The sequence below is a fragment of the Coloeus monedula genome, assembly GCF_965178545.1.
Source record: "Coloeus monedula genome assembly, chromosome: 1".
NCBI lineage: Eukaryota > Metazoa > Chordata > Aves > Passeriformes > Corvidae > Coloeus > Coloeus monedula.
The window spans coordinates 124,501,467-124,528,092 of NC_138781.1; the positions used below are offsets into that span (position 1 = coordinate 124,501,467).

Consider the following 26,626-nt stretch of genomic DNA (forward strand, 5'->3'; position numbering starts at 1 on the left):
TACAACCCAGTTACTACAGTGGTAACTTGTGTCTCTGTTTGGTGTCTTCTGCAGTTTCTGTTCTCAGTTCTGTGTAAATCTGCTTTTCTCATCTAGGAGATGACTGCTATTTTGGTTTTGCTTTCCTCAGATTTGTTCTGAGCTAGCAGGAGGAAGTGGTTAATACATTGCAGTAAGAAATGAAATGTAAGAGTCCTTCCCTTCGGGGGCAATAAATAGAGAGGTGTATGGTGATGTAATTTGTTTTGGAATTTGAAAACGTGGATAATTGTTTTGCTGACAGAATTGTATTCAGGAAAGAGTAAGGGAATCCTGGGAAGAACTGAAAGGAGTGGTGATGTGGGAAATGGAAAAACTGAGGGTGAATTCATACAAACACCAAGAAGAAGCAGGTATTTGGACTTCCCTCCTCTTACTTAAATTTAAAATGAGGAGGATTGGGTGGAGGGAAGAATGGAATAAATAAGAGGGAATAGATAACAAACTTGGTCCTTCCTTTCCTCATGTAAGCTTTAGAATCCATTTGGACTGCTGCAAATAAGAAATAAGCTCCAGTAGAAGTCATGGGGAAATGGAGACTTAAAAATGACAGGAAACTAGACCATGGAGAATGCAAGAACAGTCTCACTTCTCCTTTACATCATAAAGTTAAACTTAGTAAATAAAATAAACTCAGAGGATGCAACTTGAACACTTTCCCTAGAGGAAAATGGAATTGCAAAATGGAGAGGAGTCATCGTGTCTGAGGACAGGTCTGCAGAAGCAGGGCTGGGTGGAACAAAGAAAAGGAGGGTGCTTACAGGCTGTTGTTCTCACTTTACAACTTGAGTGCTACACTACACTGCTGTACAGCTATAGAACTGGTAATTTCTACCCAGATGACCTGTCTCCTTCCTAAATATCTTTCAGTGCTAAACCAACAGACTTTGATTTCCTGAAAGTTATTGGGAAAGGCAGCTTTGGCAAGGTGAGCTTTTATTCCTCTGTCTTATAGTGGTGCAAGGATGCTTGCTGGTTTCTTGTGCACAGTGACTGGAGACTTGGCCAGAGGTTCCAGAAGTGGTGTTGGTCTAGGGTAGCCCATAAACTGTTCTATTGGATTCCCATTGCTGCTGCTTTGTGGCGCTGCCATTTTTTCCCTGGTGCAGTTGTTGCCTGCCTCAGCCACTTACTGGGACTAACAAAAGGGAGAGTTTCCCTTTCTCGTTAAGAGCAGTTGGGATCCTGTTTCCCCCAGGGAGGAAGGGAGGTACCCCTATGCTTATGCAGCAGCTGGAGTACGAATCCTGCTTTTCCTCTTGTTGTCATGGACTATTTTGCAAAACCCCTGATACAGTGGAGCAGTGTGAGCAACAGCACATTGGAAAGTGACTTAAGTATTGATATTTTACAAAGGTGCCAAAGATAATCCATCTTGAAATCTCAGTTTCCAAATTATTTTTCATGTTGTTTTTCATCCAGTTACCTTTAAATTTTATCCAAAAAAAAAAGCTGAAATTGATCTTGATAGAGATTTAGCCGGTCATGGAAAATAAATGTTGTAATTCAGTCTTTCATTATACCACTGTCGGGATAAATTTTTACTGAACTGTAAGCTCACTCTATTGGCAATTACATTGTTGATGGACTGAATTGGAAGCAAAAAAGCTGTATTGTGGAAAAAATAGCATGAACACTTTCCAGTTTTGCTGAAATGATAAAATACGACTAATAGTATGTGAACTGCAACAGTCGCATTTCTTCTTTTTTTTTTAAATTTCACAGGTTCTTCTTGCAAAACGAAAACTGGATGGGAAATACTATGCTGTCAAAGTGTTGCAGAAAAAAATTGTTCTCAATAGGAAGGAGGTTAAGAAAAATAGTCTTTTTCCACCCACCTCCCTTGTTTTTTCCCTTAATTACAAAATCATTCCTGTTTACTTATTGATCTCTTACTTCTTGCAGCAAAAACATATTATGGCTGAACGTAATGTGCTTTTGAAAAATGTGAAACATCCATTTTTGGTTGGATTACATTACTCATTCCAAACAACAGAAAAGCTTTACTTTGTCCTGGATTTCATTAATGGAGGAGAGGTATGTGGTGGTTTTGTTTGCATTTTAGTCTGTCTATTCTGCTGATTCTAGGTGTGAGGAGTGAAATGGTCCTTTACAGTGGACTGTGATCAGCATTCTTCCAATTTTGAAAATCCTATTATTATCTGCTGATGCTACAGACTTCTGTAGCTATTTGGACCCTGTTCCTGTTCTTGTTGACAATTTCAATCCAAATTTATTCATGCTTGTCAGATAGAAATACTGTATTTTACAGTTATATGAATTTACCTTTATTACTAATTAATCTTACGTTTACATTTTTCATCATGTAACACTGTCTTCCTCTTGCATCGGCATTAGCTGAGATGCTGATACTTCAAAAGGGGAAGCAATGAAACTTGACAGCTGAATTTATTATATTGTGTCAGAGTTGGGACAAGATGGGCTTTTCTCTTGTCTAATGTACTATCATCTTACTTAGACTGTATTAGTAAAATCCTGATTTGCTCTACTCTGAATTGTGGGCACAACTTAGTTTTGTATTGTTTCAGAACTTAGTTTTGTGTTGTTTCCGGCAAAATAATATACAGTTCAAAACAGCTTTCAAATTTCAATGGAAAGCTTGGAAAGCTAGAGTGGCTTTTTATTTTTCCTAAACTTTGTAGACAGAAACCAGAAAACTTCATTTTTCTTAAAACCTTTCCACATTGAATGTGTAGTATAGTTGAATCCATATGTTTATGATTTAATCTTTGTCTAGACTTTTGTATCTGCTCAAATTGTTTGCAGCCTGACAATTCTCTGTAGTAGAGAGAATTGGTGGATCAGCTTGGAATATACATCTCACACAGTGATCTACATCTAGATTATTTTGGAGTACAGTTCTATAAATAATTATGCAAATCTTTGAATACAAGCATTTACAGAAATGAAAGATGACTTATTTGATGCCAGGTTATAGTCTGCTTGGAGGCAGTCTTGCATGATTTAGTCTTGCCAACTTCTATTCATCTACCATCCATCTGAGCTACAAAAGAGAAGCAGGGAAGAGAGTAAAGCAACAACTAAGTCAAAGTCATGCAGTAAAATCAATTTTATTTCATTGTACTTTTTTTTTTTTTAAGTGGACAACAAAATAAATTACTCTTCACTGTAAAATTACATATTATTAACCTGATTTTGTTTTGTCTGTGTAATGTTCTTATTTCCTATTTGCATACTTACAGCTGTTCTTTCACTTACAAAGAGAACGTTCCTTTCCTGAGCACAGAGCCAGATTTTATGCTGCTGAAATAGCCAGTGCACTGGGCTACTTACACTCCATAAATATAGTGTACAGGTAAGTTTCTGAAATGTATCCTTGTCCAGCAGAAATTTAAAACAGGACAAATTACCAAATAAAAAACTCTCCAGGAAATCATCTTATGGGAAACCTGAATGTAACAGTTTCAACAAAACTTGAAGCTTTCAGCTGAAGAATAAAGCCCCTTGCCTCCAAAGCTCTTGTGACTGCTGTTTTGATTTACTACCTTTTCTTTTTTAATAGGGATTTAAAACCAGAAAACATTCTCCTAGATTCACTAGTAAGTATGCAAGATTATTTCTGTTTTCTGTGTTCTCTCACAAAATTGACACTTCTGTGTATCCACATAGTGAGCATGTTCTCTTTTTAACATATCACTCTTTTTTAAACAGGGTCATGTTGTATTGACAGACTTTGGACTTTGTAAAGAAGGGATTGCAACTTCTGATACCACTGCAACTTTCTGTGGGACCCCAGAAGTATGTTGACAACTTTCATCGGTTTTTAATCAGTAATTAATGGCTGTTGACTGTTATTCATATTTCTGTAACTGGAAGGTCAAATATTGTGTTTTGTACTGCTGGGAGGTTTGCATTCTTTTAACAAGCTGAAACCAAACCAAAGACAAGCTCCCTACAGATCTATTTGTTGTTGTTCTTGCTAATCTGCAGTGTCTACTGCTTGCTAGCCACATGTCCATAACTCATCTCTTCCTTTGTCTCTTTTTCCAGCCTTTTTCAAATACTGTTTTCTCCCATGTCTCCTAACTGCTGGGTAGACACAGGACAGTTAGCTTGTGTAACAGCTGCTGCAGATTTGTCAATATGAATCTACTTACCATATCCATTGATTCTTAGTAAATGTATAGGGAATTGATGTCTGCGACTCAAGCAAATTATTGCATATGCACGAAAATTTGAAGCTGCTGACTGAGTTATTGAACTCTGTTGTCTTTTTACTGCGAAAACTACACTGCAAAACTTAAAATGGGGAAGGCTTGAACACGTATGAGGGATTCACTGAACTGACAGGATTAGAAACTTTGGTAATTTGATAAACATGCTTTAAATTACAGAAAGATCTTTAAAGGCAGTGAAGGATGAGTGAGGTGTAGTATTCAGCTGAAACATTTAATTGTTATGAAGTAACTTTTCTTGAAAGTGTTTACTGTGATGTGACTAAAACCTAGGTTTTATCCATGCTAGCCTAATGCTCTAAAATACTGCTTGCTTTTTTTTTTTTTTTTTAGTATCTTGCACCAGAAGTCATTAAAAAGCAGCCCTATGACAACACAGTAGACTGGTGGTGCCTTGGTGCAGTTCTTTATGAAATGCTTTATGGGCTGGTATGTATCTGATATGTAAAGGTTGCTTTTTTCCCCTCTCCCCTTTTATTTGAGGTAACCTTTGAGTGTTGTTAAGGATGCTTACTTTTTAGTAATATTGGAATGCTCCATTTAAGGAAATTAGCAGATTGCCTTGTACTTAACATAGCACCTGCGTTTCTCTTTTGGATTTTACATTGCCTCTTGGAGTCTTGACAGTTCGTGGAAAAGCAAAATCGTAGACATCAGCAAAATCAGTAGTCATCAAAATCAGTATGGGGACTTTGAGACTAAACTGAATCAACAGTGATAATACACAATTAAAAAAAACCCAGCTTATAAGTAAAATTTTTTTAAATATTGGAATAAATAAAATTAAAAGACTTTTTTTTTTACTTAGGTATCCCAGGTTTTCTCCTAGCTTTTGACAGCATTAGAACAAAAAAAATCTTGTTACGCTTCTTCTAGTCATATGCGATTACTCCAGTAACAGTCTGTTCTTTCAGTTTTCTTGAGTTTTGTCTCCTCCCATAGGACTTTAAATAGGGAGATGGATTTGTTTTCCCATTCTCAGGTTCTTTCCAGGCAAGTTCAGTGGGAGCTTTGTAGCTGGATGGCATCTATGGCTACTGATGAGTGTGAGAACACATTAGGAGTAGAGGAGGTGGGTGGTGGGAAGTTATCAAGTGTAAAGTTCTGGCAGTGGTGGTGACTGAATTAGAAGTTAGCAGTGCGTAAAAAGAAGGAGATTTCTGCTTCACAGCTAGCAGCTTGTATGTCTTAAAGAATCATTTTCTGATCATACATAATGTATGAAACAGCATTGCATATGGCTTCAAATTCATGTAGAACTTGTATTTTTTTAGCCTCCTTTTTACTGCCGTGATGTTGCTGAGATGTACGATAATATTCTTCACAAACCCCTGGTTTTGCGCCCAGGAATCAGTCTTACAGCCTGGTCTATCCTGGAAGAACTTTTGGAGAAAGATCGGCAAAGCAGACTTGGAGCAAGGGAAGATTTTGTAAGTAGTGTCCTAATTTATCAAGCTCAATTTCATTTAAAGGGACCCACCTAATTAATGTGCACAGCACAGAATTAATAGTTGGAGATGGAAATTTAATTTCTACATCTGTCTCTGTTTTCCTCCCTTTTAATTCTTCAGTAAAGACACCAGTGGGGTCTATCCCTGGAAGTTGCTGGGGATAAGAGAGGTGATTGTTGTGGGGTATTTTGAGCTTGGTTGCTGCTGTACCTGCCAGCAAAGGAAACACAGTTGCTGGTATAGCAGTCACTAAGGTGCACAGAAGTAGGTTTCACTGTTCATGGTGAAACCAGGAGATAATCAAAAGGAAAGGCTGTCATGTGGTAATATTAACTAACGACTTGGGAACCAGTCTTCTGATGAAGAGGATCACCAGTTCCATGCGAAGAGCAGCTCTCTTTTTAGCCTTAAAATCATGGCAAACATTTTCCCAGTGTAGCAACAAAACCTTTGTTCACAAGAAATTGATGTGAGAAAGTTACAGGTATCTTCAGAACTGTGCAATGAGCAATGATCTAGAAGGACCATTCCACCATCCATTAGTGGTGGAATCTTTGTAGTCTTTGGCTTGCAGTCCTTACGTTAGCCTGTGGACCTTGTAACTGAGCAAGATGAAAGGATGGTAGCATTTAGCTTAGCTGTTTGCTGCTTTGTAACTAGTAAGTATCTTGCAGAGTTGTTGAGGCAGCTGCATCTCAGACCGTGATATGCTTTACAAAAACTAACAAAACTTTAAGGCAGGAACAGATACTAAAAGAAAACATTCTTGCCCTGTAGTAGACTTCAAGGTCATTGATTTTGAGGCTTAAAAGCAGAAAGAATGATCCTAAAAGGAGCGGCACTTATAGAGGCGGTCTAACAAATTGTAATTGCTGTTTTTACCAACTACAGCTTTTATTGTAAAGTAAATTTTGAATAAACAAGATAAGGGCATGCATATGAGAACTTCCCTATGTGCATGTAGTATGAAGTAATATTTACTGTCACGCATAGGATGGAATTATGAAATATCTAAAATCTTGATTGTTTGCTGCAGCTTGAAATTCAAAAGCACCCATTCTTTGAATCTCTCAGCTGGACTGATCTTCTTCAGAAGAAGATTCCGCCACCGTTTAATCCTAATGTGGTAGGTGCCTGGGGGGGGAGGTGGTGTTAGTGCTTGCATGTCAGATCGCACATCCCAGAATATTCTGAGCTGAAAGGGACCGACAAGGATCATCAAGTCCAGTTTTTAAGTGAATGCCCCATACGGGGACTGAACCCCTAAACTTAGTGCTCCTAGTACTATGCTCTAACCAACTGAGCTAATCCATGCTTTTTAGGTTTATCAGATCATTGAGAATGTAGGATTTGGCCAAAACTCCAACCTAAATGAAAAAAACCCAGCCTTTTAATAGCTATTTTCAGTGATGCAGTGGTGTGCTTCCTTAAATTTCTTTTACTTAAATAGAGAAGAACAACAAAATAGATAGCCTTGAGAGTTAAATTTGGAATCTAAAGGACAAATACAAGTTTAAAACACTGTATTAATATGATGACTGACAGCTCCTTCTGTTTTCTAGGTTGGACCAGACGATATTGGGAATTTCGATGCAGTGTTCACGGAAGAAATGGTCCCATATTCAGTTTGTGTTTCTTCTGACTACAGCATTGTTAATGCCAGTGTCCTAGAGGCAGATGATGCATTTGTTGGATTTTCTTATGCACCACCTTCTGAAGATATGTTTTCCTAGGAAGTTAGAAGTGAAGAGTGGTTTGGAAGTCTTGGGTTGAACCAAAATGTTAGGATTACAGACACATTCCAAAATAGCATAAATAGTGCCTCGTTTTGTATGTAGGTTTGAAACCTATGAACAAACTTTCTCTGCTGTATAGGAGGAATTTGGGCATTTTGGATCGCTCTCTTTGGGGTTTGAACTGTTTGTTCCTGCTGCAGAAAATATTTTTTAAAACCTTTAAAAAGCATTCTCTACATATTTTTTAAGCAAAAACACTGACTGTTCTCCTCAAACCCTTCAAGTTTACATTCATACCTATCTAATTTGGCTGGCACAAACAGCAGCAAATTTAGTAAATTTATAAATGCTTTTGTACTTATTTACAGTGACTTTGTGCTTGAATTGTAACTATGCAAATTGTCTTTTGTATATCCTGGTTTAAAAAAAGGTAAATGTTTTCCTGTTACCAGTTTGGAATATGTGTTAATTTACCTGTCAGCACTTAAATGATGTAAGTTAAGGACCAGGATTCTTAAAGGACTTGTGCAGAATGAAAACTTGGTCGCCTAAAACTGGATTGTTGCTCTTGCACTTGCTGAAGTACCCATTGACTCAACTGGATTATCTGACGTATGGGGGATTACTCAAAGCAAGGACAGAACAAATTAACTGGATTGATTTGATAACATTACTTATTACATGTTCTACTTTTCTTTCCTCCCTGAGCTAAGTATGTCTATATTTCAACTACATTAAAAATATTTTTGGTTAGAGCTCTGCTTCTCCAAAGATCTAATATGCAATAATCATGGTTACTTTAAAAGTAAGACAACTAGCTTTGACATTTTGGGGGTGGGTGGTGAGATGATCATGCCAAATATTAGGGATTTTTCTCACAGATTGGTAGTTTAAAACACACTTATGTTCCAAATTGATTGTATTTCAGCGTTCATAGCTACTTGTCTTTGTGTTCCAGTTTGCACCATTTTTAAATTTTCACTTGATACTGGGGGAAAAATGTAAATTACACTGATAATTTTAAGAATGTGAAAAGCTATTGTATTTCTCATAACATACATGTGTATGGACAAACAGATAATTCTGAACAATTTCTGTTTAAAGAAATTTTTTAAACAATGCAAAAATTGACTGCAGTTACAGTGTATAAAAGGCATATAATGGTAGTAGTTTTATTATATATATTACTTGTAAATAACAACTTATTTTTGTCTGTTACTCCAAAAATGTTCAGTGGTTTTTTTTTTGTTCATAAATACATTCAGTTAAACGCCTTGATTTGAGAGAAGTCTGGTAAGATACTGATACATCATAATGATACATAAATTGAATGAATGTTAAATAAATTTCAGTATCTATGTCGCCTTGTTTTTGACAAAATAAGCAGGTAAAAGAAACAGTGTTTATACTGCATCAAGATCAGATAAAAATTGAGAACCTAAGAGGAAAGAGTGTATCAAATCATAATTCTTTTGAAATAGATGTTGTATCAATACGTTAGAAAAGTGGAAAGTAAAACAGGATTCGATGCTTATCTCAAGGAGTATCTCCTAGAGCAAGTCTCCTGCATAGCAGTTAAGTGATGTTTAGCAGTTGCTACATAAGTTTTGGAAGGAGCAATTGGGTAAAAGAAGTAAGAATTGACATTGGCAAGGAAGGAAGGAAGGAAGGAAGGAACTGTATCATTTGTGGGAGCAGAGTGGTGGCTTGGCACTCGTTTTCTGTAGTTCTCTTCTGCAAGGGTTGGAAGTAGCTATGTGGCTGTTCAGGACAACCAACTACTACATGAACCATTTTCTTGGCATTAAAATAATTTGGAAGCAACAGCCCTGGGGTTTTTTAGTTTGGGGTTTTAGGGGGGGGTTGGTTGGTTGGTTTGGGTTTTAGGGGTTTTTTGTGTTGGTTTTGTTTTGTTCTTTTTATTTATTTATTTTTTTTTTAACATGGCTGTCTGAGGGACTGGAAAGCAGAAGTTGATGGTATGAAAGGAAGTATCCATTCTCATACTGAATGTTTAGTCTGTGTGCTCCTGAAATTATTGTGAAATTCTGTGGCTACTGTAACTACCTTCTCTTTATGGCAAGGAGGTACAGTGCTGTGGAGAGATGGGAAGGAGAGGGAATACTTCAGAAATTGTTGTGGGAACTAGAAACAACCCTTTTTAGTTTTTGTCTTGTATTCCAAGATGTTCATACCTAGCTACCTGACTGAATGAGGGGGTTTGGTTTTTTTTCTTTTTGGTCAGAATTCAGGGGTTCTTTCCTTTAAAAAAATAGTATGGCAGTGGCAGTTGAAATTATTTCTGCAAGAGCTGCTTAATAATTGCTTACTAAGCTTTTTACTTCAGCAGACTCTGCCTTTTTGGCAAAGTGCAAATGTGTTCAACACATTGCTTGAAGTACTGAAGTTTTTTAAATTAAAGGTTAACAGACTGTACAACATCAGGCAATAAAGCCTCACAGTATTTCTGTATCTAGTGCTCTTGTTCTGTATCTCTGTGCATCCCATGGGGATGGTTTCCACAGTACAACGTGAATTTGGAGTATCATAGTCCCCTCACCCAGGGCTGAGCTGAAAGGCATATATGAAGCTCTTGGTAAAGCCTAGAGAAGAGAGTAGACCTGTCAGGAACAACCTGTGCTACTCCTTTCATGTTTTGGCTGATAAGTAAGAAAGGGAGGCAAAATTTGCCTTTTTGTGACTAGTGCAGGGGGGCTTTTTTTGCCTGTCTGCGGAGAAAGGGGATTGTTCTCCCCTTCCAGAGAGGGAACCCAAGCACCCCGTGAGGAGCAGGCCTCTCTCCGGTGCTGTGGAGGCCGGGAACGGTGCCGCTGTTGTGGTCTCCGGTCTCTCGGCCTGCGCGGGGAACGAGAGAGACCCCACGAAAGACGGATTGACTGAAATGCATGATGGCTGTACAATGTGAACTGAAATACGACACAAAGAGAGTTCAGAGGTGCTCTCCTGGGAGGTAAGTTTGGGAGTGGCTAGCATGCAAAAGGAAAGCAGTTAAATACGCAGTATGTATTAATGAGAGAAAATGGTTCTGTAGGTTGTTTCAGTACTTTGTACGCTGTCAGAGCCATGTCCCGTGCCCAGTGTGCTGCCCGTGGGTGAAGGCAGCTTCTTGGGGCCGAGTCGCCAGTCCCGGTGGTGGCCGCGGGGCTGCGGCAGCCGTGGGTGTGGGGTGGGCTGGGAATTGCCTTCCCTGAGGATTTGCACTGACCACGGGCGCTGCCCAGCGCGGCCGAGCCTTGCGGGCCGTGGCGCCGCTCCCCCGCGCCGCCCGCTGAGGGGCTGAGGGGGCGGCGCCGGGAGCCCCGTCCCGCGGGCACAGGCAGCGGCATCGCGGCCCCGCAGCGGTGAGGGCAGCCCGGCCCCCTCGGTGCCCGCTGCTGCCGCCCCAGCAGGGCCGGGGAAGGAGGGGGCACAGGAAGCCTGGTGAATAACTTCGGTGGAGAGGTCTGTGAGGAAGGGGTGGGTGCGGATGGCAGGAGCCTGAAGCCAGGCGGGGGATGCTTGGTGTCCGTGCCGGATCCAACGCCTGGAGTGGGGATAGCTGGCTGTGGGGACACTGATGAACACCATCACCGTGGTCAGGCTTTATTTTCTGAAGCTTAGGCGATGGCTGCTCAGTGCACAATGAGCTGGGCCATAGCTCAATCCTTCCTAGTCATATGTGGTGTCCTGTGTGTCCAGCCCGGGTAACAGAGGATCCAGGGAGGTACAGTGGATCTGTGTGTGTACATTTAAGCCCTTCTTGCTGAAGATTTCAGGGGATGGAGTAGTAAGTGTGCAGGAGTAATCCCGAAGACACGGGGGGTGGGTGGGGGGGGGGGGGGAGGAAAAATCCCTGTTATAAATTGTCTTTTAACTTGTGCATTTAATTTGTTACTTCAGTCACTAAACACAGCCCAGCCCACAGGGTACAATTCTCAGGCCACAGGGTTTATGCTGCTGTCACACTGAAGTTGCGCTGGAATCCAGTTACTCCTCTCGGATGTCGATCTGTTTGTCATCCCACAGTCATTTCTGTGAACTACTGCAGGGAATCTTTCATATGCTGTGAACTTTGGTTCCCCATCAGCTCAGTAATTCCATGTCCTATCCTTTACCAGGTAGCTGTCTTATTTTTGAAGATTCAAGTGTTGTTTCATATTGGTCATCTACAAAGAGGACTAAGGACATTTTGCAGAAGAAAATATGAAAGATATTAAAACAGATGCATATATACAAAATACCATATTTTGGCCTTAGTAGTGCTCCTTCTAAATTCTGCAAAGTAGTGCTTTATGGTACAAGACTCTACTCTTACAAAAAGAAATATAAAGAGATGTGGGTAATACACAGTGAAAACCACACCAAAGAACATGGTCAGCCTGCAAACCAAAATTGTAGTTGTAAAAGCTTTGTCAGTGGGAATCAGAATTGAACTTCTGTGTACCTGCATGGAAATAAATGCAAGATCAGCACCTTAAGTGGGTGCCACAGGAGATCACAGCAGAGTAGGAAAGTCAGATTTTAAGAAAGGAGATGTTTCCCAGTTTCACACTTTTAACAGCTCTGATAGACTTCTCAAATAAGGGAGTTAAAATTTTAAGTCTTACTTTTGATAGACTGATTATAAAATCTACAGGAGAGGTTAAATTAAATGGAAACTTTAATTTCATGAGTTAGGGAATTAGAGTGAAATAACTCACTAAGGAAATGAAAACACTAGAGCATTCTTCAGAAATTTACTCTAGAAATAGGATATGCTTCAGTCGTTGGAAAGAACTTTGAACTGAATGTTAAAAATCCTTCAAGAATTTCCTAGTTTGAAAAAGAGACTATTTTAATTTTGTGTGGCTTTGTTAATATGTACCCTTATTATTACTATTATAGCATGGCCAGTGCTACCATAATTTCTTCACAGTTTATTCCCACAGTTGGATAAAGAGTGCAAAGATCTTGAAAGATGGAGCCTGAAATGCAGAAAATGAGGGAAGTTGTCCTTGTCTACCTTGACAGAAGTGGTGGCCTTCAGAAATTTGTGCATGATTGCAAAAAATATAATGGTATTACTCAACACATAGTCTGTTAAATTAATACATAATGTTACACAAATCTGTTATTTTAAGATACTTTTTGCTCCTACAGACTCAAAACAAAGTTATGCTGTTTATCGTTTCATTATTTCAATTAATCCTTCTGACATTGCTGAATTGGATGCAACTCTTGGAAACTATATTCTTCATAATCCCCTACAAGCTGCACAGATTTTTCAGTCAGTAAGTGTATAACAGATGAGTACACAAAAGTGCACCATCTAAATTCAACAAGATTTTCCTTTCTAAAATGAAGTTATTTTTCCATCACAGGTATGTTTCGTAGCTATTAAGACATTATCATTAATTGAACAATTGCAGACAGAAGCCCAGGTGAGTCTGCATTGGTTTTCTCCATTTAGATCTTGAATCTTCTAAGTATAGTGAAATATTAGCAACTATTTTTGTATTAAGTTTTCATTTTCCCTTTGGTTGCAGTACTATTTATAATTAAAATTAGCTGGAAGTCTCACCCAAACATATTGCAATTGTGAGATTAATTAATATGAAACGTAGTTACTCTTCATGTGTTTCTGAATTTTTTTAGCAGTTACGCATCACATTGTGTGTTTGTCCATGAAAAGTAAAGCAGTTTTAAATAAAAATATGTTTTTATGATACTAATGCAATTGTGTCTCTTGCTAGATCAGTATATTGCTGAAACCAACACATTTGCCACCTTTACCAAGTTATGTTCTGAGCCTTTCTGCATATCCCTTTAATTACACATCTCAAAGATTTTATATGTCTGATGGGATAGTGATTGCAATGGGAACTGTAACAAAATACACACAAGGAGCAAGATTTCTTTGTACTGAGGAAACCTGTCCTTTCTCTGAAGGTAGTAAAAAAAGCCCAAATTAATCAGTACTATTTAAAAAGCTTTTAAATAAATTTGATAATAAGATATTAAAGACCTAGCATAACAAAGGTATTTTCCTATATAGTTTTATTATGCATGCATTTTTGTAATGAGCATAGCAGGATTTTTATTAATTGAAAGGAGCGGACTTACTCAGCATTATTAAATGTTTTAGAAGAATATCTGTGCCAGCAATCCCTTTTCCTAATGCTGGAGATAGTTTATAGGAGAAAACATAAGTCACCAGTATAACTTGAATGTATTTAATATCTTAAATAACTTAATACTTAAATGTCTTGAATAACAATAAAATATCTCAAAAGTAAATAAACAAATTAGTAAGATACCTTTTTCCTTGGAAACTGTTTCTGTCTGTATAAAAACACCACAGCACAGTATGCTTAAGTGGCTGGCAAAAGCTTCTAGCATAAAACAAGTTTGCTTTAATGAGCAGCTGACTTCTGTGGAAGTACTACTTTGAGTAATGTTACTGAATTGCTTGTACCATTGCAGGGTGAGGCCCTAAATACTTTTAAGGCTGGTTTTTTGCCTCTTCTGTAAGAGAGACCATACTGTTATAAAAGAGATGCAAAATCCCAAAGTTTGGAGACTGCAGATTAAGTCATACTGACATCTTTATGAGGACACGCACCTCTGTTAGTGACTATCCATGTCCCATGTCATTCCTACGCCAGGCAGAAGCCGCAGTGGCTCACTCCTCAAGAAAGCCGGGCCAAGCTATTCAGCTTGGGAATGTGCAGTAGGAAACTCTGCCATCTCGTGGCCAACCCCAATAAATTATATGGATAATTTTAGTGGAATATGTATGGGAGGCTCATCTGAAGAGACACGTAATAAATTTGGAATTTCACTGTCCAGTATTTTAATTGCTTCTGTTCTTCATGGGAAAATAAAAGGAGGGCATAGCATTAGTTTTTAAATGGTTGGTAACTTATTACTTTTTTTTTTAGGATTTAGGTGCATCAGGGTGCATTGTCCTGGAGCTACAGAGTCTGCTACAGTGAGGACTGATTTTGTGTGTAGCTTGTGTTCTTCACCACTGCAGGAAGACATGAAATTTAGAGTACTTGGTGGTAGGATCTATGTAATCTGACTTTTAGATCTTGTAGTTTCCTACTTCTGTTACACAATAAGTAAACAAAATATTTCCAGAAATGGAAAAGCCCATGGCTTTTTCCACAAAAGCCCACTTAAAATACACCAGTCATTTAAAAAAATATGTTTTCAAGAGAACTAACCTTTCTTTGCCTTTGTTTTGAAAGATAAACAAATAGTTGAAATGATTGATGCTAAAATGCTGAATGCTTTGAAAGGATATTCCAATGATAAATCACATTTTAGGATTCAGGCATTTACAGTGTTCTTGAGAGGTAAGATGAACTTTGGAGTTTTGTCAAAAATGTTTTAGAATTGATCCAAAGAATCCCTTGCAATTGTAGCTCCATTTTTTGGGTTAAAATGGTGAAAGTCATAATTTATATTGCAGTTCTTTCTGTACACCCCTCCGTAATTTTATAAAAAGTAGCTAGGTAACAAAGCAGTGTGCACAGAGCGTACATCACAAAATTCTTGTGTCACTTTTACACCCCCATTGAATTAAAATCCCTGGCCAGCTTAGCAGTGTCTTATTCTAACTGTTGCTTGTTTTTATCTCCTTTCTACTTCCTTTGGCCATGCTGTTCTGTACTAATTTCATGCATTTTTAACACCCTTCCTCAATCTTTTTTCCACATTCCATCAGGATTTTTGGCTTCTACTACCACTGCCTTCCACTGCAAACATTAAATGATTTCTAATGTTAATATCCAACTGAAAACACAACTCAGCAACATATTTCCATTAATTCTTAAAGAAACCCCAAACAAAGAGACAAACAACAAAAAAACCCTCTGCCATTCCAAAAGTCTAGGGAATTATATGATTCATTTCTTGAAAACTAAATAGAAAGAACTAGGAGTGCTAAAATTATATTAAAAATTTTCATAGAAAAATCTATGGTCAAGATACTGTGAGTTGTATGCATTAAATTTCCACTGGCTCCAGTGATCAGTGTGGTTACAGTGTTTCTCAGGCTGAGATTGATATCTGGTTGGATCTAATTCTCATTTTCAAAAAATAAATGGGATTTTGTTTTCTAAGCTGCACAGAAATATAAAGATTCACAAAGCTGTTTGTGTGTCTTTTTGAAATCTGTAGTTTGTAACTCCTCTTTATTGTGTTGGGTTTTTTCTCTGACCTTTTATAGGACAATGACTGATGATGGTGGTGCCACAAGTTTCAGAGTAGGAAATGTAGTTGTAAAAAACTGTCCATTTTCTTTTCAATGGAGGACTAAATGCATTGTCCATTTTCTTTATCATTAAGTCTATTTTCCCTCACCTGGTGTGCCTTCCTTACCTTTTGCACTAAATAATTAAAATTGTATGTTTCATTTTATTCTAGTCCATTATCGATCTGGCATTCAGCTGTTTTCTGCCAATGTTAAATCATCAAATCAAACGTTCAGAATGTGGTGTTTTCTGACCATGTCTTTAAAACTGCTTTTATGCCCTAACATATCTGTAGCTTTGCCCCCCACACTTATTTTTTTATTATTTCCAGATGAACTGGCCAATAAAATGACAATAGGAAACCACTACAGGATTATAGGAATTCCAGCTTGTGTGCAAAATGGTCTACAAGCTACGGCATGTGTAGAAGTCAATAGTGTACAGCTCTATAAACCAAATGGTAAGAAAGTTCCATTAAACACTGGCTTAAAAAAAAGTTGGAAAACCTCCTACAAAAAAAAATCTTGAGAATTGGTATAGTTTTTTATTATCTAGAGGTCCAGATTACAAAACCATTCAGGGACGTTCCTCTTCCAGTCTGAAATGTGTACTTGCTGTTATTTGAGGATGTCTGCTTTTGCCCACTTTCCATGCATTGGGAAACTGCCTAATTATTTATTGTAGTTCTTCAACTTCTCTTTCCATCTTCACCTATCCATTGGAAAGTACTTTGAAATCATATAAAATGCACCTGATATTTCAGTTTGTTTTTCCTTTCTTATTCCATCAGTTCTAGCAGATTGTGTCTGCTAACTTTTTAGCAGTAAAATTAACTGTGTCAGATGCTTACATTCTGAATTTGTGCTTAATACAGAGATATGTTTGTTCTTGGTAAGTTTTGTATCAAGACTCCAATGGTGATTTGTTCTAACATACCTGCATAGATCTCTTTTATGTGTTTGTTCACCTGTACTTTGTTTCCATTAGGTCCTTCTTTTGTCAGTGACAATTTTAAGTATCTGCTCTCACTGACTTCAAGTTCATGCTGGAGGTTTACTGCTGTCCTGGCCAACGTCTTTGCTTCTCAGGTTGTTCCACCAGGCACTTACAATACTCTTAAACTTGCAATATTGCTGAGTCTAGTACAGACATGTGAAAAAGAAAATGCAGATTATCTGGATCTCTTGGTTGTAACAAGCGACACGCTAATAATCGACAGGTAAAGAGATTCTTTATTTTTTTTCACATAAATTAGAATTTAAAAATTAGTATTTTTAAAGCTAATAGGATCGGTCTTACATGGAAAGCTAGAGACTTTGTTTTAAAAGAATATACAAGGCTCCAACTTAGTTAAACACTCAGTTTTTATCCCTAGGACATTTTTTGGCTTTTTTCAAGTGATAAATCTAGATCAGAACTTCATTAATTATAAAACCTCCTAAAACTCTCATAAGATTACAGTAAGAATTTAACACTAGCACTGTTTTGCAGAGCTCAGACAAAACATTCTTCTGAAATCAAAACTGAAGACTGTCCCAGAAGCTGGTAATGCCAAAAAAAAAGGGCTCAACTTTTCAAACCTTGTTTCAATGTAAGCCTTCTCATCACTGATTCCCAGCTATCAGCCTTTTTAATAAATAAGCAGTGTATAAATAGATACTTACATTTTTATCACTCTTTTTCATAAAAACCATACGAATAAGGTATGAAAATTCACATACATCTTTACACATAGATTATAAATCTGGTTGTTGTTGCCTTTAAACATTTTTCACTATGCATTTATGTATTTAGCTATTCATGCAACTATAGACTGTTAACACAATTTTACATACACTGCAGAAAAGTACAATATGCTCAGCTTTACAGTTACATTAATTTAAACCAAACTACTTTCTCCTTCCATAACTTAAAAAAGTTCTCTGAAAGGGGCATGAATTTTATTTTCATTTGGAGTTCTTCAACCCACTCACTAATACCTTTTGTTGTGAAAAAAAGAACCCAAAACTTTGACCATTTCAAAATTTAGCTGCAGAAATTTGTTCAAATTTTAAAAATTGTGATCTACAAGATTTCTTTTTTCCCAGGTTAAGATTAAGATTTCTTAAAAGAAACAGGAGTTCGGTGTTTTAAGAATCAAACCATCTGGTTAATATTAAAACAGTTGCACACTGTAAATCATGATCAGTATTGTAATTGGTACTGTCTTGCATGTGCACAGTATTTACTGTCAGCAGCCTGTCAAAGTAGGCTTTTCCTACATATTTCCATTGGTGCAATACCCTATTTACTAATTCTTACTGATTTCATTTAATAATTTTCTCCCAGGTCGCAATACTAGGACAAACCATTCTCTGACATCTTAAAATCATTACGAGCCTTTGATTGTGGAACCAGACAGATAATTTGCAACCTCTCTGTGCCAAAGAACACAGTACAGGGGATGAAAAAGATATTCTATGCCTTCTTTCTCCAAAAGAATTGGAGGGTACTGTGTAACTCAGGAAGGCAGAGTTTACAAGTTCCAGCCTTTTCATTTTTCCTAGATGGCCAGAATTACTAATCCTCTAAACTTTTACATCACTGGAAAAGTTTCTCTAGCATAGAAAGAGGAGTTAACAATGTGGGGTTAAATTATGAGACGACTCTGATTTCCTAGGAATTACTTCTGCACACCACGATTTGCCTCATGTTTAATCCGTAAAAAATACAGTCTCAATGACAGCTGTTGGAAAGCAGGCTTGAACCTCTACTTTTGTACTCAAACATTTAGTTTTGATGCTGATTTCACATTAAGGGTTTTTTGTTGTTGTTTCTAAGTAAATCTTAATACTTATTAAGTTTTTTTAAAAGTGAATAATTTAACAATTTATGACTGACAGAATTATTTAATCCTCCAGGCTTCTGAATTACAGCTTATGTCTTCTGCCTCGTGGCATACGACACCCACCTTCTAGTGAAATTTTTCCTTCTGTGTCCAAAGATAAACATGGAACTGGAAGTGCCAGTATTCAAGCCTGCAGTGCTGTGCTGGCCAAGGGTGGCATCTGTTACATAGGAGACTTAAGTTCATATAAAAAGGATAAACTTGAACTTCTGCAGTCTGGTAATCTCCCACCTCCTAACAAATGAGGGGACAGAACTAAACAAATGTGCAAATTCAAGGCTAGGTTTGTTCCCCAGCTTATGGCCCTCAAATGCTGCAAAAATCTGTGCATTGTTTTTAATGGGTCTGTGTAAGACACAAGGACAAAAAAGCCAAGGTCCTGTAAACGTAAATCTGCTACACTACAGACATCCATTAATCATAACAATTCAGCAAAATCACAATTGTGACTGATTTCAGATATGTGTGGGACTAGAATTTATAGCTAAGCTGAATTGGTAACGTAACTGATGAATTTTGTCTTATCCTAGTGCTAGAGAGCAGAACAACAACAGTATTTATTCCTGGGAAGAAGTATGGAGAAGAGGCTGACCAACAAGTTACTGTTTCAGTTCAGACCAACTTTTGGTCCCATGTAGATGTGGACTCTTCCTCAAAGAAACATATACAAAAGGAGAACTTTCTAATTGGACAGATGGTAAAGCACATGCCTAACAATTGAACTTGTTAGTATTTCCCAGAAAGTCACAACTTAAGTAAATTTAAATCAAGTATCTTCTAAAATGAGATAGCTTTCCCAAAAAAGTATTGAAACAAAATTTTACTAAGTATTACAGGTAATTCATTAGATAATCTTGCAGTATAAGTGGATATAGGATATTTCAGATGGAAAACAATATGATGCTTCTACAAGTCAAAAGCCCAAAATAGATGTTTTCTTTCTATGGGTCTTTTCCTTAGGATGTGAGTTTGATTCCAGTTAACCTTGTAGATGGTTTTGGGCTCTTGATCTACAATGAGTTTCCTTCCTGTCACCTGTCTTCTTCTGTTGTACATCATGTCTTGAGAAGAGCCATTAATCCTGAAGCCATGCTGTACAAAGTCTCACAGCAGTTCAGAACACAAGATTACGAGGAGGTAACAGATTATACACAATAATTTAGAAATGCATTATATTTGTGAATATCATACTAGGTTTGGCATCAGAAAGTTCTCTCTGCACAGTCTGCTTAGTTTTAATACTCACTTTTTGCCCTTCCCCCACCATATTTCCACTAGCACTAAGAGGATCATTGACAAAAGCAGCTTCAGTTCTTGAAAAGGGTCAGTATAATAAATACAGTTTGAGCGTGTTTCTGGAAAACAGACTAAGTTAACATTCATATGTGAACAGATCTCCAATATCTACTTTTGGCCAAAAGGTTTACAAGCAGTAGCAGAAATTAATATTCCATTCTAATTAAATTGTCAATAGCTGTAGCATAACTAACAGATGATTCCCCCCAGAAGTGTTCAAGGCCAGATTGGATAAGGCTCTGAGCAACCTGGTCTAGTGGAAAGTGTCCCTGCCCACGGCAGGGGAGTTGGAACTGGGTCATCTTTAAGGTCGCTTCCAACCCAAACCATACTATAATTCTATTTACTATCCAAGATCTGTCCTTATTGTTATCCTTCATATTTTCCTTATTCAGCATAGCCAAATGGTGACAACTGTCTTTACTATTAAAACTATTGGTAGAATATATTGTCCAGCCTGTATTACTATGTCACTGGTATATTAAAAGGTGTGAAAAAAGGTCAGTTCTTTATTTTCCAGTTAAATATTTAAAATGTATGCTCTCTCTCTAGTTTATTTTGTTTGCTAGGAATCTTCATGTTGAACTGAGTTCAGAAGCAGAAAGTCTCATTCAGGGCTATTATCTTGCAAGTCGCAGGGTGAGAAGAGATTCCATTCATGGATCAACGTTATCAGCCTCTGCACTAAAAATTCTGTATGTCCCACTTTTCATTTTCAAAGAGAAATTGTGCTCATCTGCTCAGGAGCTTGTTTAATAAAAATCTAGATAAGACTAATTTTTTGATCAAGCATAAATAATCTTATTTATCATTTATGAATGCCATTTATTTTATATATTGAATTGTTATATATATATAGATACTGCTAAAAGAAACCCAAGTTCAAACAACTTTGCCAGGCAAAAAAAACCCCCCAACAGCTATTTACAAAACACGTATCATTATTAAAGCTATCTAGAAAAACAAAATGGGACTTAAATAGGCACTGCTTTATCATGGGAGCAAAAAAGTATTAATGGATAATATGCCAAGTTCCACTTTTTAGCACAAAAAGTCAATGCATATGTATTTTGTCAGTGATAAGTGTAACTGCACAGCTAAAGTATGAAAAAAACCAACCCAGCATTAACTTTTAATTACGCGAGTGCTTGACACAGGGCGATACACATTGCATTCATGCCTGCAGTATTTTTTATTTCTGACATGCTTATATTGATCTCTTAGGATCTCACTGTCTAAGGCTCATGCCAAGCTCAGTTTAAGACAGACAGTACTTGAGGAAGATGCAGTGATTGCCATCTTGTTACTTGAGTCATCGCTGACCCTAAAACACGGTAAATAATGCACAACAGTTCCTTAGTCTTGGGTGCATCACCAGCACATTTTGTCAGTCTGAAAAAATTCTATATCCATTGATTGCAGTAAGTGAATTTCAGATCAAAATCCAGAACTTCCATTGCTGAAGACTGGTATTGAAGAAGTCTGTCAGTTTGATTTCTCTGCTGAGTCTCATTGCTGTATGTAATGAGGCCACAGGCCTGAACCAAGCCTGTCCTTCATGCTGGCTTATTTGAGGCATTGCTCCTCTTAACACTGGCTGAGGTTAAACTAAGGACAGATTTCCCTCCCTGGGGAAACCAAAACCAAGGGTTGGAGGTTTTTTTGTTTATTAAGCATCAGTCATATTTGTTCACACACATGTTTGGAAGTGAGGTAAGAATTATGATCTAGGATTGCATTACTAAGTAATTTGCATCACAGCTTTTTTCCCCTCAAAGTACTGGCAAATATCAAGCCTTTCAGCTTAAGGTTTAATTTCTTCTTTGCCTAGGCACATCTGTATTATGTGTAGCACCAAATCCTGTATTTCCATTTGACATTACTGATGAAAACTCCCTGCAACAGAGAGATATTTACCTCATGCAGTGTCACCATCAAGTGCTGAAGTTTATTGCTGCCTATAGCCCAGGAATTCACATTAACACTAATGAAGAGTAAAATTCCCACTCTAAGTAAAGCCTGAGGCTTTGGCTTTTTGAGAGACTACAGTTAGAAATACAAAATTACTTCTCTTCCTGGCTACCACTCTCCATTCACAGCTAAGTAAGGAGTAATTTAGGATTCAGGATTTTTATTAAGACTACAACTGAAAATTAAACCACCAGTTCAGAATCTAATGTTTCATTTCAGCTACCTGAATTCTGCAGTTTTTCTTGTTGCTTCTTTTCAAATATATCACCCAAAGGGTTAAGGAGCTTTAAGAACATCAAAACCCTTCTTTTCCTAGTTTAAGTTAACAGTCTTTAATTCTTCATGGTGTATAGATTTTGAAATGTATAAAAGTATTATCATACTGCTTCATGTTCTGCGTCCTTTTTTACACTACAGCAACACGAGATTCTACAACGATGCCACATGCTCCTGCCACCAAAACCCAAATAAAACAAAAAAGCCTGCAAAACAAACCACAAAACAAAGCCCCTAGCCCTCCCCCCCCCAAAGCCTTCTTCCCCCCAGCCTCAAAAAGTACCCAAAACCCCAGTGTTTCCACATTATTTTGTATAGACTGCAAGGAATAGCAGAGTGCTACAGGTAAGTGAAAAAATAGTATTAGACAACCTGGTAGGCAGGTAGCTCAATGAATTCAACTCTACCTCACTGTAAGTGGTAGGCCATGAGGTGTTTGAAGCACAGCATGCTTCCCCAGCTATGGGCTTTCCTGTATTTCATCTTCCTAGTAAGGATATAGCACTAGACAATCCTCAGCAAGTCTCACATCCAAGAGATACACATTAAATAGAAAAGCAGCAGTAAAACTGTAGACTTCCTGTCAAATCTGGACAAGCTGAATACTTAAGGCTTGTGTTCCTCCTACCCAGGACATCATCCAGCAGGATCACAGTGCTACTGCTCCCATAGCCTCAACAAAAAAATAAGTCACTGAAAACAGAAAGCCAAGATTTTATTCATACCCTCTACTAACACTGTAAACACTCATTTAGACAACACAAGTTTTCCCACATTTTAATCTTTGCTTTATTCACTTTTGATCCATTTATTTGATACACTCAAATATTCATACTAAGTTCTAAGAATGCCCATAAGGCCTCTTTCTCTTTCTAGAGTGATAGTCTACCCTGAACTTCATTCCAGGATTATTCATTTTCAGTGAACAGCTACTCCCCTGGCGTACTGTGGAACCAAGCAGTATTTCTGAAGAGCAGGAAGGGCAATGTAAGCATTTCCAAGTGCATTAGAACTCCGTATTCCAGGCTGCTGTTTTCAAGCTAAGAACAATAACAATAATAAGTTAGTTTCCTGTATCCTTAATCAATCTTATACAAAGGTATTACCCTCACTGGCATTTCAGATCTCGAGATACACATCAAAAACATTCAGATGGGTAAACGGCAAAAGTCTCATCATTGTGCCAGCAAAATTACTCTTTAAGAGTAGACTGAAACAGAATTCCTTTATAAATCTCTATTTTTGAGAAGCAACATTAAGGGATTTTCTGCAAAAAGAGCACTTATCCTTGCCTCTCCCCAGTTTCTTCCATGATCTCTTGAAAACTGGAAGACTTGTATCAGTCCCATAAGGACAGGACAGTGGTCAGCATGGCCAGTACAGGCTCTCCCTGGATAGCAGTACAGCCTGCAGGAGCCTCAGTACTGTGACAGTAAAAAAGCAACTGACCCCCTTAAACACCTGCACTTCTAGAAGTGGGTGGACTCTCCTGCTGGCTCTATGTGCACGCACAAGGCTGGAAGATGGTGGAGGTGGTCATCTGATGTCACAGAACCTTGAAAGGAATAAATAAAATCAGAAATGACAGGAGCAAATCAAACGGGAAACCCCTACTGATTAGCTGGCACATCAGATATACAACACTGCTCATCACAACATTCAGTTGGGTAAACGGCAAAGGGTCATCATCACCATGCCAGCAGTTTCCTGCCTATGTAAGACAGCTTTTTCCAAGTACTAAATACAAGGGAATTGGTTAGGCTTGTCTCAAGAGCTGTACTTCCATAAGCTGAACCAGAGCCTTGGTTTTAACTGTAAGCACAAAACAGATTGAGTATAGCCAAGAATCAGAGAAAAACAGCTCTGTTTGGGCACAAAAATGCAGGTCCCTCTCTTACATTCAAACCCCAGATCCCAAGTATCTTTCTAGAGGTCAAGCTCACTACCACAGTCACCTCTCCCTTTGGAATATATTGCAAGACTGACACAGGTTAGGTGCCAGCATGATTTGTGATCTGAACATACTGTTCTTCACTTAATTCTCTTCCTTTCAACTAACATCCATGAATTCTTCAAATCAGAAGTCATGTTTCCCCAGTTAAAAACTAGGTTCTCTGGTACAAACCTCTCCCTTCTGACTCCTTTGGGATTCTTGGATTGCACCTGCTTTGTTCTGGGGAGCAAATCTTGGGAGATTTTATAGCTGCCATAATACCTTTTGTTAGAATTTCAATCTCTTGACCCCAAATACAATCATATTCCTCCTTTTTTCATCTGTAAGGGAATTTTCAAGCCATTAAACAGCTTCAGAACTCTTGATCTGGATTTCATGGGGTTTCCCTCAACATCTTAAAGTACAGTAAGAAATATTTACTTCCGTAGCTCCAGAATTCACGTGGCATCTTTCCACTTGCAAAGCATGGCAGAGTCCAGACTGAGGATTCCCAAAGCCAGTAACAAACGCATCTTGAGCTTCACTTTCTGCCTAAAACAATGAAAAGAAGATGTTTGATTCAGAGAGCTCTACTGCTGAGCCAGTAGCAAAAAGCATTAACACTTCTTTGGGGACAGTAAGCCAGTCCAAGAAACACCAGCCTCATGCTCTCTTTGTAATTACCTGGGACAGAGCATCAGCCGAGATCAAGGTTAAGTAGAGGCACGACCATTTTCCTAAAGCAAGCTCCAGTGTGAGAAATGACTGATTGCAGGATGAGTACAGTGCTCCTAATGACCAGCCAGGCTGGGCAGAGGAGCACCCTGGCAGGGTACAGCCTTTAACCCCAGTTCACGTGCGACACTCTGGGGAACTCACTGATGTTTTAGCACCAGTTGAACTGAGGTCAGCACTCACACTGCAGTCCTGGCAGGAGAGCATTACCACAGAGGCTGCTGATACCCTTGTGGCCCTGTCCCTGCCAGACCCCACCAGTTCAGATCTGTGCCTATAACCTGAAAAGGGGCATAGTCTGGGTCACCTCACAGCCCTTGCCCAATTCCCTAAAGGAAAAAGAAGGTAATTTATCTTTTGAATTATGACAGGCATTTGCTGATAAAAACGATCTCTCAGCAAAACCAAGTGTCTTTGAATGTCCAATCTGTCATTTGTTTTATGATTTGATGAGCCAAGTGACAGCTCGAAGTAACCACCACGTGGCACACACTAATTAGGTCCATCTCACTCTCCCATGGCACCCGTTCTCCTGGGAAGCCTGTGTGGCTGGAGTGTCAGCCTGAACTGTGCCACCCCAACACCCAGGGGACACACAGGCACAGTTACAACAGCGTGACAATCACTCCTCTTTCACGTGATGGCGTTGGCTGCTTAGAAAAGCACCAGCAAACCATCCCTGCAATTCCTGAGATTACAGCCATTGCTTTGACCTGCTACGTCGGGATTTCTCAAATTAACCGCCTGGGAGCATTTCTAATTCCTCTGAGAAGGCCAGAAATCACTCTACTGTTTAGACGAGCATGTGCCTGGACTGCCGAGCCAGAACCTGCTCCAAGGAGGACGGCGGAGGTCGGGCGGCTCTGACGGAATCAGGCGGATCGCTGCGGATCCATCCACACGGCGGGATCACGGAATCACAGAATGTTAAGCGTCTGGAACGGACCTCAGCGATCATCCAGTCCCAATCCCTTTCCTGCCACGGGCAAGGACACCGCCCGCTAGACCAGCAAGGCCTTATCCAGCCTGGCTTTACACACCACAGCCTTCCTGTTCCAAAGGCCGCACCACCCTCACAGTAAAGAATTTCTTTCCAATGTCTAACCTAAATTTCCCCTTTTTCAATTTGTACCCATCAGACTCGGCGGCCGCTGCTGGCGCTCCCACGCCCGAGGCCGGGCACGGCGGAACTCTCCCAAGCCACGGAGCGGCACGGGCACGCCCCACGCCCGGGCATTCCCCCCTCCCACGCACCGCCCGGGGCGCCCCTCGCCATCCCGGGATCCGCCGCAAAAGGGGCCCCCGCAAACGCGGGCCGGGTCCCGCCACATCCATCCATGCACCCACCGAGACACGCACCCCGACTGGAGGCGGGCAGGCGCGGTCGCTCCGGTTGCGACCCCCTTGGAAAAGGCAAATCCTGGCCGGGATCCCGCTAAATACGCGGCGCGCCGGGCGGGGCGGGGCGGGCGCAGCGCCTTCCGGCTGCGCGCGCACAGGGACACGGGGAGAGCGGCGCCGGGCGCGTTTGGCGCGTCCTGGGAAAGCGGCGCCGGGCGCGTTTGGCGCGTCCTGGGAAAGCGGCGCCGGGCGCGTTTGGCGCGTCCAGGGAAAGCGGCGCCGGGCGCGTTTGGCGCGTCCAGGGAAAGCGGCGCCGGGCGCGTTTGGCGCGTCCAGGGAAAGCGGCGCCGGGCGCGTTTGGCGTGTCCAGGGAAAGCGGCGCGGGGCGCGTTTGGCGTGTCCAGGGAAAGCGGCGCCGGGCGCGTTTGGCGTGTCCAGGGAAAGCGGCGCGGGGCCGCAGCGCTGAGGGAAGAGCAGCCGCGAGCAGCAGCGAGAGCCGATCTC

The 26,626-nt window shown here is 39.5% G+C and overlaps 2 protein-coding genes and 1 long non-coding RNA gene across 4 annotated transcripts in view; 2 read left to right on the plus strand and 1 right to left on the minus strand.

Annotated features, from left to right (window-relative positions):
* The window catches only part of LOC309573498 (serine/threonine-protein kinase Sgk3), a 55,629-nt gene extending 47,065 nt beyond the window's left edge, over nt 1-8,564 (plus strand). For both annotated transcript variants that reach the window (XM_082282508.1, XM_082282507.1), the window contains exons 8-17: nt 910-967; nt 1,765-1,848; nt 1,945-2,076; nt 3,264-3,376; nt 3,584-3,620; nt 3,733-3,819; nt 4,590-4,685; nt 5,531-5,686; nt 6,744-6,833; nt 7,270-8,564. In XM_082282508.1, the coding sequence (XP_082138634.1) occupies nt 910-967; nt 1,765-1,848; nt 1,945-2,076; nt 3,264-3,376; nt 3,584-3,620; nt 3,733-3,819; nt 4,590-4,685; nt 5,531-5,686; nt 6,744-6,833; nt 7,270-7,440 (1,024 nt within the window). In that variant the 3' untranslated portion in view covers nt 7,441-8,564. The remainder of the gene's footprint in view (nt 1-909; nt 968-1,764; nt 1,849-1,944; nt 2,077-3,263; nt 3,377-3,583; nt 3,621-3,732; nt 3,820-4,589; nt 4,686-5,530; nt 5,687-6,743; nt 6,834-7,269) is intronic.
* Nucleotides 8,565-12,400: 3,836 nt separating this feature from the next.
* Nucleotides 12,401-21,864, plus strand: MCMDC2 (minichromosome maintenance domain containing 2; the record flags this gene model as incomplete). The annotated part of the gene is made up of 14 exons (XM_082302399.1): nt 12,401-12,500; nt 12,583-12,713; nt 12,804-12,863; nt 13,176-13,371; nt 14,364-14,486; nt 14,676-14,783; nt 16,015-16,143; nt 16,671-16,902; nt 18,584-18,789; nt 19,101-19,267; nt 19,531-19,707; nt 20,419-20,561; nt 21,091-21,200; nt 21,698-21,864. The coding sequence occupies 14 exons, from the start codon at nt 12,401-12,403 to the stop codon at nt 21,862-21,864; spliced, it is 2,049 nt and encodes a 682-aa protein (XP_082158525.1).
* A 1,047-nt stretch (nt 21,865-22,911) lies between these two features.
* On the minus strand, nt 22,912-26,261 carry LOC309573989. The gene is made up of 4 exons (XR_014226481.1): nt 26,141-26,261; nt 24,488-24,598; nt 23,563-23,668; nt 22,912-23,153 (listed from the first exon to the last, which is right to left on the minus strand). It is a non-coding gene; the product is annotated as an uncharacterized lncRNA (long non-coding RNA).
* Between the last annotated feature and the right edge of the window lie 365 nt (nt 26,262-26,626).